General features: G+C 41.9%; 1 protein-coding gene across 2 annotated transcripts in view; it reads left to right on the top strand.

The window, feature by feature from the left end:
- Positions 1-18850, top strand: part of IGF2BP3 (insulin like growth factor 2 mRNA binding protein 3) — a 102987-nt gene that overhangs the window by 12647 nt on the left and 71490 nt on the right. For both annotated transcript variants that reach the window (XM_048950994.1, XM_048950995.1), the window contains exon 4: positions 8535-8583. In XM_048950994.1, coding sequence (XP_048806951.1) covers positions 8535-8583 — 49 coding nt within the window. The remainder of the gene's footprint in view (positions 1-8534; positions 8584-18850) is intronic.

The following is an 18850-nucleotide window of genomic DNA, read 5'->3' as shown; positions in this document are numbered from 1 at the left end:
TTGAACTTCTTGAGGGCAGAGCATGCAGTTTTTGTCTTCACGTAATCATGTAACAATCGTGATTAAAAGTGCAGCTGTGAAATAAGTGTGGTACTGCTTTGCCCACATATTTTATGTGCGGTTGAATGGGATTTTTTTCTTTTGTAGGGAATTCTTCAGAAAATATTAATTTAGGAAAATGACAGTGCTGTTTGAAAGCCATGGGACTGATTTATTTGGCTTTCTTTTCTTGCACGTGGTGACGGTCAGCAAGAAGATGACAAGCTGCACAGTGGTCAGTTTCTATGATACTTGCTTTGTGAGAGGGCAATTGGAAAAGAAGGAAAAAAGATTTGGTGATGGAAGTGCGTAACTCGCAGGTTGTACTGCTTCTGAGAGGCATGTAATGTTTGGATAGATCAGTGTGCAGACCAGTAAAATAATTACTAAAACATCCATATAGGAGTCGATGTCTTGGTTACGTGCATCAGTTTATACTTTAAAGGTTTGATCTGCAAAAAACAAAACTTTTCAGTTGTCATTGAGGTTTGTTACACTGAATCCTTTGAGATGGAAGATCTCACTTAAAGCAATAGTAATAGGAAATGTATGACAACTTGGACATATCTAGTGTTGTAAGCCTGGCAAGATACGAATTCAAATCTATTCCTGTTAACTCAGTCTTGGGGATTTAAAGGCAACTGTTTTGCCATTGCATTTTAAATGTTTCTTGGTTTGTCTTGAGATTGAAGGGTGGACAGTAATAAGGAGGAAATTAATAGGTTTAAAACTTAAACCATCAACAACAATAAATAAATCCAACTGCAAAAAAACCATCAACACATAAGCAGGCTGGCAGTTGTCTAAGTAATTAGTACTTCTTAAATATCCTTCTTGTATCATGGAAATGCTAGTGAGCCCATCTGCTAGCTGAAGTTCATATGTACACTTACAATCTCCCCTTGGCTCTGACTTTCGTCGTATTCTAGTTACAGCATGTGAGCTTCTTGAAGTGCTCCAGAAAGTACTATCTACATCTCTCAGACCCTCAGAAAGATCATCATTTACTGAGGATCGGTGGAATTGGATGTTAATTTGTCTTTTTTTTTTTTTTCGTAGAATAGTCAATGAGAGGCAGAGAGGTTTTTCTTAAAAAAATAAAATACTATTATATATATATATAGTAATAATAAGTCCATGTGTGGGGTGAAATTGTGAGGCTGCAGCAGGGTGTGCACTGTGATGCATCCTTGTGTTCCCTGAACACCTAAAGCATCTCTCAAGTTAAGCTCTAGAGCATGCAGCATGCCCTCGGGCTGAGAGGCTTAAATCAGGTATTTACTAGTAAAAAAAGTAGCAAATAATTCCCTGCTTTTTGATGTTATACAACAGAAGTTCCATGCTGTGTGTGGTAGAGTTAGAACACCTCTTGCTATTTTATTTCAAGCCTTCTGTAACGTTCAGTGCAGAAGTGTGTTGGAATGGTTAATGTGTAGCATACAGTCACCTTAACCTGAGTATGAATAGCCTTTGTTTCAGTTGAAGTTGACCTGAAATTAGCCAAAATGTGTTATGCTTATGTGGTAACGGCGATGTAAGAAATCTGGAAGGCATTTCCAATATTCTTTGCAAATACAGTCTCATGGGTGAACAAATTGGGAATGTAATGGTGGGAAATCAGGCAGTTGGAAGTGCTGTAGAGTCTGTCTAGCAACTGCATCACGAAGCAAGGCGTCTGGTTGGCATCTCAGTTCCTAAAACTTTGGACCCTCTTTCCCTTTAGAAATGACTCTGAAGTGTCCTGCACCATTTCTTTCTACCTCTCTGCGTTTTTAATAGTATCTCAGTTCATCAAGATTATTGAAACTAAGTAATTCTTCTTTTCCTTAGAGATCCCTAACCCGGAGCACAATCTTATGTTGCAGGGATGTTGTACATTAACTTCGGTCTAGATCTGCTTCTGCAGCTGGTGTAAAGCTCTGCAATTGGTCCATGGGAATGTTGGCTGCTTCATCTAGTAGCCTTGTGGGCACCAGGAAAATAAGGGGATAGAAGGAGCATCTGACCCTTTTGGTGGCCAAGGGAAGGGATAGGACTGAGGAGAAAAGAGTGGGAAAATATGAAACAAAAAAATATTGTTACATTACCAAGGGATTATTAACTTGGTTGGGTTAGGATAGCTTCTAGACAATTTTTCATATGTCTAAAAAGCACTTCTGTGTTTAAATGTATTATTTTTAGTTCTTCTTATACATTCTGAGTATTTTTGGTGTTATCCACATCCCAGCTAATTGCAAGTTAGCTGTTGGGATGGGAGAATAAATGGCAAGTGACTATAGCCCTAAAATATCTGGTGAAAAAAGTCAACTCAGTAGTGACATTGTTTGAGCAATATAGACTTCCCCCTTCTAAGAGGGGAAGAGAAACTGTCATTTAATCAACAACTCTCTTCATATTTTCCCCCCTTTCCTCTCCCTTCCACCCCCCCTCCCAGTCCAAAACAAAACAACCAAAAACACACTTTCCATTTCTCCAAAGAGTTTGGAGAAGAGAGGGAGAGCTGAAATGTTGGGAAGCCACCAAGCAAAGGGGAGGTGAGGTGAAAGTTCTTTTCCTTTTTCAATATTGGTACTTCCCATTAATTTTGAAGCAGTGCTTAATCCCTTAATTAAAGAACAAATATCTTAACAGCCTTCAGTCATTAACAACACCTGGAAAATGTTTTTAAAATGAGACATTCAGCATTAATGTGGTAATGGAGGAATCTGAGAATTCTCTTTTTAAAATGTCTTAATGGAGCACATGTGGGAATTTACAAATAATTAATGTAAGCTTTTACTTTAATTAGTGGTGTGAGGAGTTGTCAAAATGAAATCTCAAAGTAAGTGGTAATAGGTGAAAGCTGACTGCCTGTCTTGCCTCAGAACACCACATTTACCTGTTCTGTGTGACTTAACTTGGATATGCTAATATAAGCCTTCTGGTTGTGCTTCCTGTGCTATGTCCTGCCCACAAATATCCAGTCTCTTCCACGCACTGAGGTGGAGCAACCCCAAAACTAGGGTGCACATGGGGTCTGGTGGAGCTGGGCTGGTGCCTTGGAGAATGGGGCCATGTAGTCTGCAGGCAGCTCCAGTTGCTCCTGGAGGGGAGTAGTAAGCAAATACAATGTTTTACAGGCACTGAGAGGAAATCTGATCATTCACACAGTAGAATCCATGAAGCAATCCAAAAGGTAGATTTTCACATTGAGGGTTTAGATGATACACCACTGCAGTACTGCTCCTGTGTGGGTTGTGTGCAAGATGAGGCGGGACAAGTGTACTTCAGATCCAACTGTAATGTCCTGTGTGAACCTTGAGAATTTGCTTTCCTGAATTTCATAGGAAATGCTTATTCTGAGTGTAGTGCAGTGCTTTTAAATCCAGGTGTGGAGTTAAATAGCGAGGCAACACAAAGAGAAGCACCGCTGCAGTTTGTGGCTTATCTAAGCTTTGTCTGCTCGACCTGCTGATTTTGGTCTGTCACAGGAGCAAAAATGTTTCATGTACCCTACTGTCCAGAGCTCAGTATTGAAATAGAAGGAGGTGATGTTTGTTAACAAGTTGGTACCTGAAACCATTCCCCTTTCTTATCTAGTAAGGCAGCAAGAGGAAATTTCTGGTTCACAAGCTGATGGCTTGCTTAGATAAAATACAGCAGTGGTGTCGTTAGCATGCCTTCTAATATACTCTAGAAATTAATTACCTCTTAATAGAAGTAATATAAAAATCTCAATTTGTCACTTTACTGAGTGTTTTTAACAGAAGTTACATGTGCTTCTTTTTTTTTTTTTTTTTTTTGAGCAACAAATGTGACCACGTGCTTTTGCAGGTACCCAAACTACTTGTTAGGACTAAATGCTTTACATACAAAATTTGATGAGTATCTTTATATTATACACACAGTTGTAAATACCATTATATATAAAACTGCATATATTTTTAAGGTATGTGGAAAAATGGTTTAGAAGTTTTACTCAGATTTATTACCAATGATGGGTGCTCAGTCCTGTCCTTTTTTTTCTATTCCTCAGCCACACTAATATTAACAGTCAAGGACTCTTTTATTTAGTACTTTTGCACTAGAAAGACATTTTGAACACTGATTCACTCTGTTGTGGTACAGCATTGCCTGCTTGAAGGCAATCCAGGGGAACAAACTAATAAACTGTGTGTGTGTGTCGCTTTTTGAGGTTTATTTGCCCATTTTTGTTCTGATGGTTGCAGAGTAACCAAGGTATCTTCTCTCCTTCCCCCCCCAAATTGATTTCAGTAGCAGCAGTTTTCCATTTGGGCATAGGAGTCACTAATCCTGTAACTGCAGTTGATCACATTGAGGCTTCTTACACCAAAATAGTTTTCTCTTTGTGGCTCTCAGTGCTGATAGATTGTGGTGCACGCTGCAGCTGTGCCCGTGGAGTGACGTGCCAAGGCTTTTCCCATGTAGCCTGTCCTAGAATGGTGCCTACCTGAAGTGAATGAGATGGATGTGTGCTTGCTCAGTGCCCAATCCTTGGAGTAGAGAAGAAGGTGGACCATTTACTTTCCATCCCATAGGTATTGAATTCTAACAATTGAATGGACTGATGTCACTGATGTTCACCCAGTCTCTTCTTAAACATGTTTAACTTGCTCCACAGAAATGTCTAAAGAGTAGTTCTGTGCTTTTGTGCTTTTTTTTTTTTTTTTTTTTTTTTTTAGCATTAACAGTGTGATGAAGGCAGTTCGTTGTCTGCTCAATTAAAACTGAGTGTTGTGTGGGGTTATTGTGGAAAAATGGGAATTAAAGAGAAGATGGCAGCGGCTTTGGGGTGGCGGGATGAAGGGTCTGTGGTGAGTGTGAGCACAATGACCATGCAGAAATGCGGTTACTTAGATACGTGTGTGTGTTTCTCTCCATGCTGGTCAGACTTGGGGAGATCTGTAAGATGCCCTTTAGCACAAAAAGTTAAGAACTCTAATTAAAGTGTGGTATTTTAATGTTTTGTTGTTGTTGTTTTTTACCTTATAAATGCATCTATTCTGTTCTTATTTAAACAAACAAACAAAAAATCCCTGAAGGAAAGAAGGGTCTTTTGTGCACCCAATGGTAGATGGAAGGGGAAAACAAGTGTATGTGATAGAACAGAGAGAAGGAAGGTGAGTACAGTACACATTAACAAATGCTGAAATTGTGGGGTTCCCTTCCCCACTTTCCCAAGATACGGTTAATGTTATTTCTGATATGTGAAGGTTCTCACGGGTTGTGGACATTGGCAAGATGACCACGGGCCTGTTTTCTGAATTTTCTTAGAGGAAATTGCTCTTCCAGAGAATGCTAAGAGCATCTTTTGTATGTGATCTATCTGATGCTACTTTGCTGTTTCTGTCTCTGTGTGCACATAGGGCACAAATGCTGCTTTCCATGTAAAGGGGCAATGACACCTTGTTTTGCTTGCTCTCAGTGCAAGCATGTGTCTCCCAAAGTGAAGGCTGTGTGTCCTCAGCGTTCACAGAATAGATGTGTTAGCATGTCTGCACGAACCAGCAGTGGGCTGGAGTAACAAGCCACTTACCTACATAGTTCCTGGAAAAGAGAGTTGGACTATTTGCAAATGGACTTAAAAAAAAAAAAAAAAAAAAAAAGTTTTTCCAAATAATAGTATGGACAACTCAGGAAACAGAGAAGTCTGCTTTCATCACCAGTAAGACATTCGATGTGCCGAATTCATGTGTTGCAAACCACAGGTAGCACGTGAAGGCTTTGAAAGGTATGGAGCAGAAACACAATTTGCCAAGGCTCTTCAGTTGATGGCCACTTGCACTGCCAGTTCAGAATGCATGAATAAAATAAGCTTGCTTGAAGTAGAGAAGGAGCATGCACCAGATGCACGATTTGTCACCTGGTGGAAATAGGCTGGCAGTATCTGGAAGAAATTTTGGTTTTTCTTTTTTTCCCCTGTAGGAGCTGATAGTAACTGAGAGAAATCTCAAATTTCACGAGAGAGAAATCTCATGCTTTTCTACCTGATGCTGTTCTGTGCAACTCCCCTTTGGTCTGCGTAAGGCTTTGTTTGCTTTCCCCTTTTGCTTGTTGCAGTACAGCAATAATGTAAAAAAACACCAATTCTTTTTAATTTTTCACATGCACCAACAGACAGCCACTTTAAAGCTTGTGAATTGGGTACAGAGCTAAAATTGCTTGTGGTGCAGACAGGCATCTGATTGTGGTGTAAATAGCGTCAAACGGCATGGTTCGTGTGGCTGCTCTCATGTTTTGAAGTGACCTTTCAGTTCTGTACAATAGGTGTCTCACTATAGCCACAAATTGAGGTGCACAGCAGGACTGTCCCCGTTCTGTACGCAGCTCTCCATTTCCTTCTGCTCTGTGTGGTGGAGGAAGGTGTAACTGGGAGGTGTGTTTCTTCTGTGCCACTCATCCCTTTCAGGATACCCAAGTTGTTTCTGTGCTCTGAAAGCTGGCTGGCAAAGTTCTAACTTGCATCAAACCACTCCATCCTTCAAAGCCACGCAGGAAGAAAGAAAACGCCAAAAGCTTGTGTTATGTGCTTTCATTAAGTGGGTGTAGAGGCTGCTGCTCGTGCTTTCAGTGTATCATTTGTGTGTCAGCTGGTCCAGCAGATATGCAGCTTTGCTTATGAAGGTAAATAGGAGGTGTACAGGACTGGTGTGCATGTTTCTGGATGGGATGCTCCCCTTCTCCCCACTGTTTGCTGTGGGGTGGCTATGGGGCACGGTTCTCTCAGCACGCAGCTGGGACCGTGCGTTCCCAGGCCCCTCTGCGAGTGGCACCGCTGGCTGCGAAACCCTCATGAATTTTAATTTGGGTCTAGGAGGGCGAGAGACTGATGGCATGACACAATTGGAAACGCAGTGAATAGCGTATTGACTGCCAATGATGTGGTTTGGGATTTTTCAGCGTTACGATTTCCCAGTATTTGTAATATTGAATGAGTGTCCCCTTCTTTGTTCCGCTTCAGGAGCGAGCGTTCAGCTTCCAGGTTGCTGTGTGAGATTCCCGTGATGTTTCAGAGCAGCGTCTCTAATTCACAGCCGTTTCATAGCAGTTTCTCTCGCTGAGAGCACAGCTGAGAGAAGTTTTCAGGCTCTGAGGAGCTTTCTCCCCTCCGTTACAACAACGCAGCGCCTGACTCTGCTTTATTGGAAATGACAGCTTAAAAGGGGTTGTGTGATCCGGGTTTTTGCTCAGCCGCTTCTTTGCCGATTTACGTGATCGTGATCAAACGCAGGAACGGGCTCTTTGCTGAGGGGGGCGGAGGGCAGCGCGAGGTGCTGCCCCTGCAGGCTGCCTCCTCTGTGGAGAAAGCACGGTGCTCGGGTGCACTTCTGGAGGTAAAACTATGCGCAGAGCGCTCCGAGCAGAGCAGCTTTGTGTGCGGGGAGCGCGAGCTGCACCCAGAGCACAGCCTATTGGGAGGAGCATTTCCCGACGCAAAAAAAAGAAAGCCCAACATCCATGAAACAACATTCGTTGCGGGGCCGCATGTGGGTGGCGGTGCTGAGGAGAACCGAGGCTCTGAATTAGGTTGCCAGGCGAGGACATCTCTGAAACTTGTTTTGTCGCAAGACTTTGTGAGATTCACCAACTTCCGTCGTAAAAGGGTCCCTAAGACGCGCCGGGTTTCTCAGTGAGGGGTCAGCAGCGAGCAGCTAAAGCGCTGGGAAGAAGTGCGTGTTGGAGCACGGGACCGGGATTGAGTCGCTGCGGTGGCCGCGGCCCCAGGCGCGCTCCCCGGGCTGCCCCGCGGCACTGCCCTACCTGAGCCCCGCCGCTCGCACATTCCTGCGAGTCCCCAGGGGCTGCTGGCATCTCTGGCATTTGTTTGTTCTCTCGCTTTGGGGGAAGGGAGGAGACAAAGGAGTTGGCTGTGAAGGCCGCAAACACGCTGCCGCCCGGCTCGGCGGGAGCACTTCAAAGTGTGGGTTCTCTTCACTAGATTGGTGGAAATGATATAAATTCGGGCTCGAAATGCAATTAAATTGTTCTTTCCCTTCCTGTCCTCTAACCAGAGATGAAGAATATCAGGCATATGTGTTAAAGTACAGCCCCTTGTTAGGCTAATGAAGAGCGTGGTGTTGGAGTAGATGCATTTATTCAAGTTTATGGCCCTTTCCTTAAGGGGCAGAAGTATACCGAAGGATCGTTTCAGAGAATTTAAAAGAAAAGAATCTTAAGGGAAGGGGAACCTATTACAAATACACAGGGTTATCACACCCGTTCATAATGGAGGGTGTTGGATACTGATGGCCTTAATGCTGAAACAGAAATAGTCTTCAAGAAAAGTGAGCAATTCATAAAACCCAGCAGCTGCCCAACAAATAACAAGGCGTACTGTAAGAGTTCTTTGGACACACAGGTTTTGACCTGATGTTTCACATTTGCTTTTGTCCCTCCGAGTAGAAAATGGTTAAATATGGATGCTGCTGTGTATAGATTGCCTTCTAACAGTGTTTATTTCTGTTTATTAACTGTGTTCTTTAATTAATTTGCAGGAGTCGGAAACTTCAGATCAGAAACATCCCACCTCACTTGCAATGGGAGGTAGGAAATTAATTTAGAATTAAGACATCCATGTTTAAAACTGCTTCTGTTTCTCTCGGCGTCCCCAAGACTCTTCCCCTTCCCCCACCTTTCATTGCTGTGCACACACCACCCATTCTTTTCTGGGGAAAAATCCTTTGGAAGAGGGAACAATAGAGCCTTCTAAGCAATTCAGATAACTGCCTTCATTTCTGCGCTCCGAGTTAACCATAAAAAATGTTGAAATGGATTCTTTGGTGAATGCTGACTTCCTGATGCAGTCACTCTTTGACTGAAAGCTTGTCCATTTCAGACCTCGTTGGTGTGTGTGTTTGGTAACCTTGGTGCACCTTCAGATTTAAATACTTGGCCAAAATCTTTACAAAAGGTGAACATTCATACAAATTGGTTTTTTCTTTAAGTTTTTTTCTTCCTCTTTTTCTCCTCTGTAAGTGGGTGTGGCATTGTGGCAAATTGTTTGCTCATGTTATTATAGTTACTGGCTTTCCCAACTGTATTATGAACTTGTTACGTTAATACTCTGCAAAAAGTGATACAATTTTTAAAATAGATGAGCAGGCATGAGAGCAGATCTGTTTTCTTTGCTGTTTTTCTTACCTTGTGAGTGTTTAAAACTTTGTTTTCATTTTTTGTAGCAGTAAGTCATCCTTTTACATGAGGGAACTTGGGTGGAGGGACAGAGAAGCAGTGCTGGTAGCATTGTATGGAGCACAGTTGGTCTATTCTCAGAGGGTCTGCGTGCCTCACCTGGCTTTGTCCACTGCTACTTCATTTGCATCGTTCCCTAGCTTAGGAGAAAGATGGAGGTACGACTTGCCCAGTCCAGGCTGTCAGCTGCAGCGTTTCTGTTGGGAATTGACAAACACCAACTTTTGCTGGTGTGTGCCATCAGTACCAGCTGACTGAAAGGACTGAGCGTCAGAGCAGGAGCATATGAATCAGAAAGACTGGGAATGAACGCTGATGTAAGCACTGCTGAGCACAGACATCAAACAGCATTCACCTTCTTGTTAGATCTTATGCACATGTAGCTTTTACTGCTTGTAGGTAGCAGCTTTCTACCCTGCTTTTCATCTGCTTCCTGATTTACAAATAATTTCCCTTCCCTTCTCCATTGCTTCCAAAATCATGGTCCCCCTGCCTCACTGTTTCAAAATGCTGTCTTCCCAAAGTTACAGAGCAAGACTTCAAATGAGTGGCAAGGGCACCACCTCGGTGTCCTGCAGCTGGCTGTACAGGCTGTGTCTGGGCACAGAAGTTGAGGGATCAGGCCCTGTGGTAATTTGTACAGTGCTTTGGTGCTTCCTCACAACATCAAGGCTGCTCACAAAATGTGTACTTTTCACAAACTTCCTGTCAACTTTTCTTTGTAAATGCAGGGTTTCTGTCACTTCTGTACTAAGCAGGTAAGTTTATAGGTTCTCAAAAAAGTGCTACTGGCAAAGTATGGCAACTGATGCCTGAATTCAACAGTTATATCAAGCTTTCCTTGGGCTCTGTTGTCTTCTGGTGTTGAAGAACTTTATCAGAACTTCTTTTTAACATCATTAAAAAAAAAGCTTTGAATGGTCACTACTGAAACCAAGTCTTTTTTTGCAGTCAGTTACTTAGTAGGGAGAGTAAGTTTGTGTGTACAATATGTACAGAGAGGAGTTTAGGTTGGAGTCATGTTCTTGCATGATATTTTCTGAGTGGTATATGTGCAGCAGCCGTGGTAATTTTACTTATTGAATTGTTTCTTATAGTCCCTCTGAGCCAATTGACTGACTTCATCACCCTTCTGTTAATTACTTGAATGAAGACTGACTTCTAATGGGTGTGAAGTTCTTAAGACCAGACCAGAAACAACCAACGAAGGAGATTTCTGGGTTAGCTCAGTCTATTAGCCCTCTTTCAGTAGCAAAACACAGAGCACTTATTATCCTGCAACACCTTTCTTTTTATATTGGTATGAAGATCTGAAAAAGAAACAAAGAAAGGTGAATGTTCTTGAGATTATTTTTTCTAGAGTAATTGTTATTATGAAGGTTACCTTGTCATTGCATGCAGAAGACACAGAAGCTTCTTAAGCTCTGTTGAAATAATTGTCATGTTTTGCTCTTTATAGAACACAGGTATTTTACATAGAAACCTACAGCTGTGCCCCAACAAGCACCATGCATGCCTCTGTCTCAATGACTAGCAGCTCTCCTAGCAGTATGTGTTTCACAGAGGTATCTCTGGGTCATGGGCCACATGCAGGGCTGCAGCTCCACAGGTGGGCTCCTTAGTGTATGTGAAAAATGGCCCACCAAATCTCTGCTAAGGAGGGAATCCACACTGCTCTGAAATGCAGCTTGCTCAGGTCGGAGGAGCAGGTTAACGTTAAGAAAACCTTGACTTCACTTTTGAATGAAGTGACTATCCTGAGGACTCATGCAAGAGGTAGTTTTACTCATAAATTTATTCCAAATGGGCTGGGAAATTGTGTGTGTAAATGGTCAGGTGGTGGTAACAAGCATTTATTAATAAGATTTTATTAAGAAGGTGCCCAAATCCATACCTTTGTTCTTCATTTTTCTAGATGTGTTTTTGGAGAAGAATGAACCTGCTACTTTCCTCTTTTACATAGGTAGAACGTTTTCCTGAAATAAATACTGACTTGACAGGCAGCTGTAGCAGTTGGATTTCTATCTGTTTCCTCTGCATTTCCTGTGTACTCATCAGACCATTGTGGTGTAAGCAAAATAGGTAAAACAACCCTTTTAGACCACGTTCAGAGCAGAGAGGCTGAAGAAAGGCAGGTGATGACCTGCTGTAATCTGCTGAGTTGCTACTCTGAAACAAGATTTCACACTGAAAAGCTTGCTCTTAAAGTGCAACTGTAAAAGATAATATTCTGATGTACTTCAAGGCATTCGTGGTTAAGTTTGTACAAAACTTGTCCATTTGTTTGAACTTCAAAAGAAGATTTTTTGCGAGGTCCTGCAGGTTGCAGGGAATTGAGTATGCTTGTACTTCTCTTCCAGCTGGGGGAGATACTGGAGGTAGGGAGGAGGGCAGCATCTCTGCCTGAAATAAGAATACATAGTTCTGGCCGTCGGCTGAGGCTGGAGGTGAACTGCTGGGACTTACCTGGGAGTGCATTCTCTGCTCATCCAGGAGATCACATGCAGTTTCCCCTTTCCTCACTGGACTGTTTGGGCTTGAGAACTCTGAACGTGTGTGTGTTTATAAAAGCACGGTCTTATTTGGAGTGATCTTCTGCCTCTTCCTCTGCTTGCATATGAGGTGCACACAGAGGCGGCTCTACCAATCTTGTAATTTGGAGGCCATGCGCATTAACAGACTTTATTTCTTAAATAAAGTACTTTTGCTTGTTATCAAGATTGTTTGGAGGAGCAAAGCCACAATTAGTTCACCCCTTTTAGTGACAGTGGGTGGGTATATGTATTTTTTCCCTTTCTCTCCTTCATCAAATATGAAGCACAAATTTGATGCTAAGAAGCATGCCAAGAGGTGGGTTTGCTGTACTGCTTCTTCCATCTTGCCTCTTTCTCATAGGAAACAGCTCCCTGGCTTTATGGTCTCTGCAGAAACATTGAGAGCTTTATTACCCTTTCTGGAACTACAGTCTCTTCCACAATACCAGTTTTGACTCCTAATTTTATAACCTCAGGTTGTCTTTCTTAGCTTGTAAGCATTCATTTGCAGGATAAAACAATGAGATCTCCAGAAGGGAGGTCTAGGCGTGGTGATTTCTAATCTATGATTTAAAGTGGAAGCATCCAGGCTCAGTTCCTGGTTAAACATGATGAGAATCCAGGTATAGGGTTCTTTTCCTGAGAAGGAAAAGTTGTGATTTTTTTTTTTTTCCTCTTAAAGCATTTTATAGCTAGCTTCTTTGGTGTATAAGATGCCTCAAGAAATTTGCTTTCCAAATATTTTTTCCGTGTTTAGTGAATTGCTAAAGAACAGATTTTCAGAACACAGATGGTGCCAGAAACAGCACTTGCTGGCTCAGGGGGAAGGTAGCTGCTGAAGAGTTCGCACTTAACTTCTGCAGGCCTGTTCCCTTACCGGTTTGTTTGGAGCAGATAAACAGATACGGTGTTGGTGAACTCTGTAATAGAAAAGGTGGAGTAAAAGCCCATCTCATGGAGTGTGAACCTGTTGAGCTAGCAGAGAGGCAAAGAAACCTTGTGAGTGTGTGTTTCTAGCTTTGCTGTGAGACCTGCGAGTTGCCTTTGGGGGTAGAAACACGTGGGATGGGAGGTCTGAGTTAGCTCCTCCAAAGGTAGAGAGGTGTCACCAACCAGGTTTTGCTTCTCCTCACTTTTCTGTGGGAATGAGAAAAGTCTCATAGTTACCCTGAGACCTGGTGCTTTAGATTCTCTATGTCAGGAAAAAGGATTTCTAGATCAGAGTTACAATGTAATTGCATGTTCTGCATTGAGATCTGTCAGTGCAAGAAGAGTGGAAATGGCTCAAACCCATCTGCATATATTGTAAGACAGTTTTCATTTTCTTTAAATGAAGTGAGACTATGACTGTGAGTAAAAGTTAGTAAATTTTACACTGCACATAATAACTTCTCCAGAGGATCTTACTAGCTTTTGTTATTACTTATTAAAACAGCTGAGCTGTGTGAGGTTTTTCTTTTGATTGTATTTTTGGTGTATCCAGTTTTGCTTTTGGACTAGTTTTGTTTTATTCTGTTATAACAATGCAGTGTGAAAACTGCTTTTGCTCTGAAAGGTAGCTACTCATGATGCAACTTACTCCAGAATATCAAAGATATGGAGAACGGACAGGTGGGGAACCCTGGTATTTTAAGAGAAGCATGGAAACATTGCATTTAAGAATGAATTAGGATTATACAAAGCAGATAATTCTCATAAAGCAAGTTGTAAAAGGAAGATGCAGAAATGAGCTGCACTTTAATGGAAAGAATTCTACAAGAAAGAAATGTCCGTACATTTGATTCTTAAAATATATTGAAATATGAGCTTTCACCTCAAGCCATCTCCAAGAATCATAATTTAATGTTATGCTATAAAAATAATATACAGCTATAAAAATGCTAGTAGAATGCTAAGCATGCACAAATTATTTCTATCTGCTGCTGCTGTCTAGGTGTAGGAATCTTTGTACCATGCTGAGGAAGAAACAGAAGACATCAGGCAGTAAGCTGTGCAGTTCTTGCCAGGTGCTACTAGCCCCAGTCTGCAGGAAGATGGAGAGGAGAGTGCATTACTTGGTTGTATGCAGCAGTTTTACATGTTTGGTGATTTATAATGTGCAGAGAGGGGTAAGGAGAGAATTGAAGCTCTTTGAGTATTTCCTCAACATTCATGCTTTCAGGTGTTCTAGTGACTGTCCTCTGGAAATGTCTCATGAGGCTTTACCCAGAATAATTTCTGTAGTTTAAGATCACTTTTGAGTTCTTGCCTTGTCCTTTGTTACATCTGCATTTCGTTTTAGCCTTGTGCTCTCTTTCACTGTAATAAATGTAAACACAATAAAATATTAGATGTGATTGTCCTTGCAAAACCTCATGAAATAGACATTTTTAGTTTGGTATTGTAATGGCTCGTATTGGCTGCTGTCTGCTTATAAAGTTAACATCTCACCTGCAGTTGTAGTGTTGCCTGTATTTAACTCATGAGTCTGCTGTGGGGAGGCAGCTGTGTAAAAAGATCTGTGGCATGTCCCATGCGTGCAGATTTCGCATAACAGAATTGCTGACTGGAGAGACTAAGAATCGTGCATCTCAAACAAAAGTTGAGATGTTGATTGTCACATTGGTTTTCACCCAACTGCTTTTCCTATTTGCATTGCACTGTTATCTCAAAGGATGGGGACCTACCATCCGCCTTCTTACCTTCTTCTTGTTGCGGTCTCTTCAGGAATATACGAGTACCCTGGCTGGTCTTGCATCTATGCTTGGGGAACACAGGGGCTTTGCTCTTCTGCTGAAAGGAAAAGGTGGTCCTCCTTACTTTCTGCTCTGAGCAGGGCCCCACACTTTGCATTGACTATTTGTGCAGATTTCCCATTCTCTAGCTGGTCGTAGCAGCAGGTGAGGCAACCTGATATAGGGAAGTGACCACCTCTGTGGCAGACCACCCTGTTTTGCACTTGAGACAACATAACGGCTTATATTGGGGGAATTTAATTGCCTGGCTTAATTATAGGGGGTGATATTTACTGGTATATGTGAGGTAATAAACACCTTTTGCAGGTGTTTAAAATGCAGGGTGTGGGAGTGGAGGTCCCCGGGTAAACATATGATATGTTTTTAAGTATATTTCTCACTTGAAGTGATTTATTCACACAAGTGTTGGCTGGAGCAGAGCTGATAATCAGCTTGCAGTTGTTGTAAACAAGGGGGAGAATAAAATGGGGAAAACCTTTATTTTTGGAAGATGGACTCCAAATTTCTACTCAAAATACTCAACTCTTATTTTTTTTATTGAAGTAAAAAAATAAATCAGGAGTTTATTAAAAGTAGCTGATGTTGATTTGCTTCTGTCAAATACGTCCCCATTTTAGAGCTAATGTTCCTGATGCCCCCGCTGGATATACTGTGGTGTGATACGTATATATTTTGCCTTTAGGGTTAGAAAAACAGTACTACATTAATGTTACACTTCCAACTTGTATTACAGCTGCACAAGTAAGATATAGAGAAGTTCCAGGTGAGCTTAGGGCTCAAGAAAGCGTAGAGGTTGTCTTCCAATGACGAGAACTAGAAATACTGTCAGTGTTCCATTTCCAAGAAATTGCAGTTCCTACCAGCTCAGAGCTGGTTTGATGAACGCAGTTTAGAGGCATTCTTCCTCCTGGGTGATAACTTGAAAGTGCAAGTGAAGGATTTTGGAGCTTGTGCTGTAGGGTGCATGGTGTCATGCAGATGCCTCTGATAGAGGCAGAATGTTTGGCTGAGCAACTTTTGAAGAAGATGCTCAAGTTCCACAGCTCTTCAGCTCAGAACATTAAGTAAGTGGAATAACTGCTGCTTTCTTTGACTACTGTGAGCAGTAAGCTGCAGAGACTTGCTGTTTGTTAACACTGCTGCGGAAGTAGGAGGGTAAGGAGAAGAGGGCAGCAACTGTTTGGGTTTGAGACGTAATCTGTTGTCTCATCTGAGCTTTATGATTCAGAGATCTGCTGAGATTTCCACGTTGAACTATGAGCTGGCTTAGTCAGTGTTGGGCTTAAATGTCAGAGCACAGAAAACTAGTGAGCTGTGTGTTTGATATGTGACTATTTCACCTAAGGCAGTCAGAAGCTTTGTCTTTGTGGACCCATAAATGCGGTCTATCTACATTTTCTTCCAGTGTTGAGATGGAGAAGTAGTTAAAACACTGTTTCAGTGTACCCCCTTGATCAGTGCTATGTCTGATCCAGCCTTTTTCTCCTGATCCAGACTTGCTCCATCATTTTGTGACTGAAGAAAAATTGTTTTCATGGTGAGTTTTTGATCTTCTAGGATACAGAAAGTCATAACCAATGGTCCCTCAACTTTTGAGAATTTTTCCAGTAACTAAAACTATTGGTGTGCAAGAATTCTGGCATTGTCTATCACCACAGGGTTACTTGGTGATGTTAGAGTAATGCACTGCTCACAGTCCTAGAGTAATATGATTACTTGTGTTGATGGGGTGGTTTTTGACCTGTATGCTCGTACGTAGAGTACATGGATTTAACAGTCTCTACAAAAGTTGAACAACCTAAAAAGATGCAGAAAGCTTGGTTGACTCAGCATATTTCTTGGGAAACCAGCTACCAAACATTTTATTTAAAATTCTAGAAAGATATATGGGAAAATATTTTGTCACAGGCTCAGCTGCCAAAGCCTTGCTGTCCCTAGTTATTCTTTTCAATTAAGGAGTAATTTTGATCATAGTGCAGCATCTTTATTCAATGTTGTGATGTCTTCTCACAGAATTACAAAACCATTCAGATCGGAGGGAATCTTAGGAGGTTTGTAGTCCAAATTTCTGCTCAAAGCAAAGATCTGAAATGAACTTAAACTAGATTGCTTAGGATTTTAAGTCTTGGAAACCTCCAGAAATTGAATTTGTGCAAGCTCTGTGAGCGACTTTGTCTAAGACTTAATCATTCTTAGTGAGAATTGTCTTTCTTCCTCAGTGAAGACCTTTCCCGTGTCAGCTTGTGTTTTATATTGTTCTCCTACCATGCATCTCTGATAAGCCCGGCTCTGTTTTCTCAGTGATCTCTGTGCCAAGCTGCTATGCCTCTTCCAAAGTTGCCACCTTGGGGCTGAACAAGCCCAGCTCTTTCAGCTTCTCACTGTGCCCAGCCACCTTAGAGGTCCTCTAATTTGTTCCATGTTATCAATGTCTTTCTGTACTCAAGGTCTCCAGATTGGATACCAAGTCTATATGACAGATCGTCCCTCATTATTCAGCATTTGTTTACTATTGTTGCCCTCCAGGTAGAAGAGTATTATCTATGTGGAGTACTGTCCTCTGAGCCAGGCTGTCTGACTGTCTCCAGTAGTTTCAGTTACCTGCTTTGTCAGAAGATGTAAGTAGTAGGAATTGTCTCTTCAGAATTATCAGTTGTGTAAGAAGAGTTGAAGGAGTTCTGTGAGTGAGATGTTCTTTAGGTAGTAGTAGGAGAAATGTTATGAGCTCTGATTGATTATAGCCAATGAAGGAGGAAAATGTTAACTTCAAGTGACCTCAATGATTCTCTTTCAATCCATTTACAGAGCATGTGCATAAAGAACAGAAAAGTACATTGAGTTAGAAGGTTGGTATATAGCCCTGTATTCTGACTCTTCTGAGCACTTGAAAGAGTATGGGAATAACGACAAGATTTTAGTGATCCTTCCCTATAGCACTCTTGTGGCTTTTTGTATTTTGTAGCCTTGGAACTTAGCAAGCCGGGAAATTATGCCTTCAGGCTTGAGAAATTAATCTAGAGCTTCTGCAAACGTGTTCTTGAACTAATGCAAATGCTTAGCATTCACAATATTCTGCGATGGAGAGCTGTATGGTTTAAAGATCCTTTTCAGGAAGAACCATCTCTTTTTGCTTGCTTTGAATTTCTACCAGCTAGTCTCAAGCGCCTCCCAGCTCCTGTACTGGGGGGAGCAGCACAGTTGTTAGATCCATGAGGTGCTTCTCCCTCTCTCCTTTCCTTATTATTTTAAGGACCTTTATTCCTCAACCATTACTTCTCCAGGCTGAAGAAGAGCCATACCCTTAGTCTCTGTGTTGAAGCAGGTTCCTGTCTTTTGATCATCTTCACCCCATTCATGGAGATTCTACTAAGTGATTTTTGAGTTGAGGAACTGGATCTGTAGAGTTATGTCATTCATTTTAAGTTATTTTGCTTCATGAGTATATTTGCTCTCAGAGCATTGTGTATGTCTTGGATTTGCTTCTCAAATAAGGAAAATACTGTAGTGAAACTGGTGGAAAGCTGATCTGTGGAATGGAGTTTGCTGCTGATGTCTCAAGAGATCATGCAACTTTTTTTCCCCATGGTTGTCATTAAAAAAAAAAATCGATATTATCAGTACTGCAGATCCTCCTCTGGGCTTGCTGCTGGCTGCCAGGAAATGTTACATTTGAATCATATGCGTACCACATGTTGACCAAACCTTATGCAACTGGCTCTTGTGTAAAGGGAGGGGGAAAAAAAGTGCTTATTTCCAAGGGGCCAACCAGTTTCCAGACCTCTTGATTCTGTAAGGCAATGGCAACAGGCATCTCTCTCCTCAGTCTTGCACCAGGGGTCTGGGTTATTCTTTTCTTGTTGATTAGACAGTTGGAAATGGCTTTTGGGCTAGTTTTTGTAGGAGTAACCCTGCTGACACTCCTGCAAAGGCTGCCAGGCTGCTGCTCCTTCTGCAAGCCCACTGCTTCATTATTCCTCCTGCAAGGCTCTTCACTGCCTCTGTGTTCCTCTTCTACTTCCTTCGCATTGACTTTCAGCTGAAGTCTTGGGCATCCAAGACTGATCTTTGTCTCTTCTTGCATCCCCTCTTGCTTTCATCTAGTATTACTGGGATATTTCCTGGACATGTGGGGGAAAAAAAAACAATATGAGCTCAGCTACAGAAGGAGGGAGATGCTTGACCAAGGCGAGCAATGAGGTCATTGTGTCAATGTGTCAAGCAAGTGGAAATGGCACAGGCTTACAGGAAGGCAAGAGATGCTGGCACATTTGCCCCAGCTGCTGCACAGTGCTATCTCATGGAGCAGCTAGCTCAGATGGTAGGAGCTCAGATGGTAGGAGTCCAGATGCT

This window comes from Lagopus muta, chromosome 7 (assembly GCF_023343835.1).
Source record: "Lagopus muta isolate bLagMut1 chromosome 7, bLagMut1 primary, whole genome shotgun sequence".
NCBI classification, from domain to species: domain Eukaryota; kingdom Metazoa; phylum Chordata; class Aves; order Galliformes; family Phasianidae; genus Lagopus; species Lagopus muta.
Note: the sequence above shows the minus strand (reverse complement) of the source record. Positions and strands in the feature narration are given on the sequence as shown.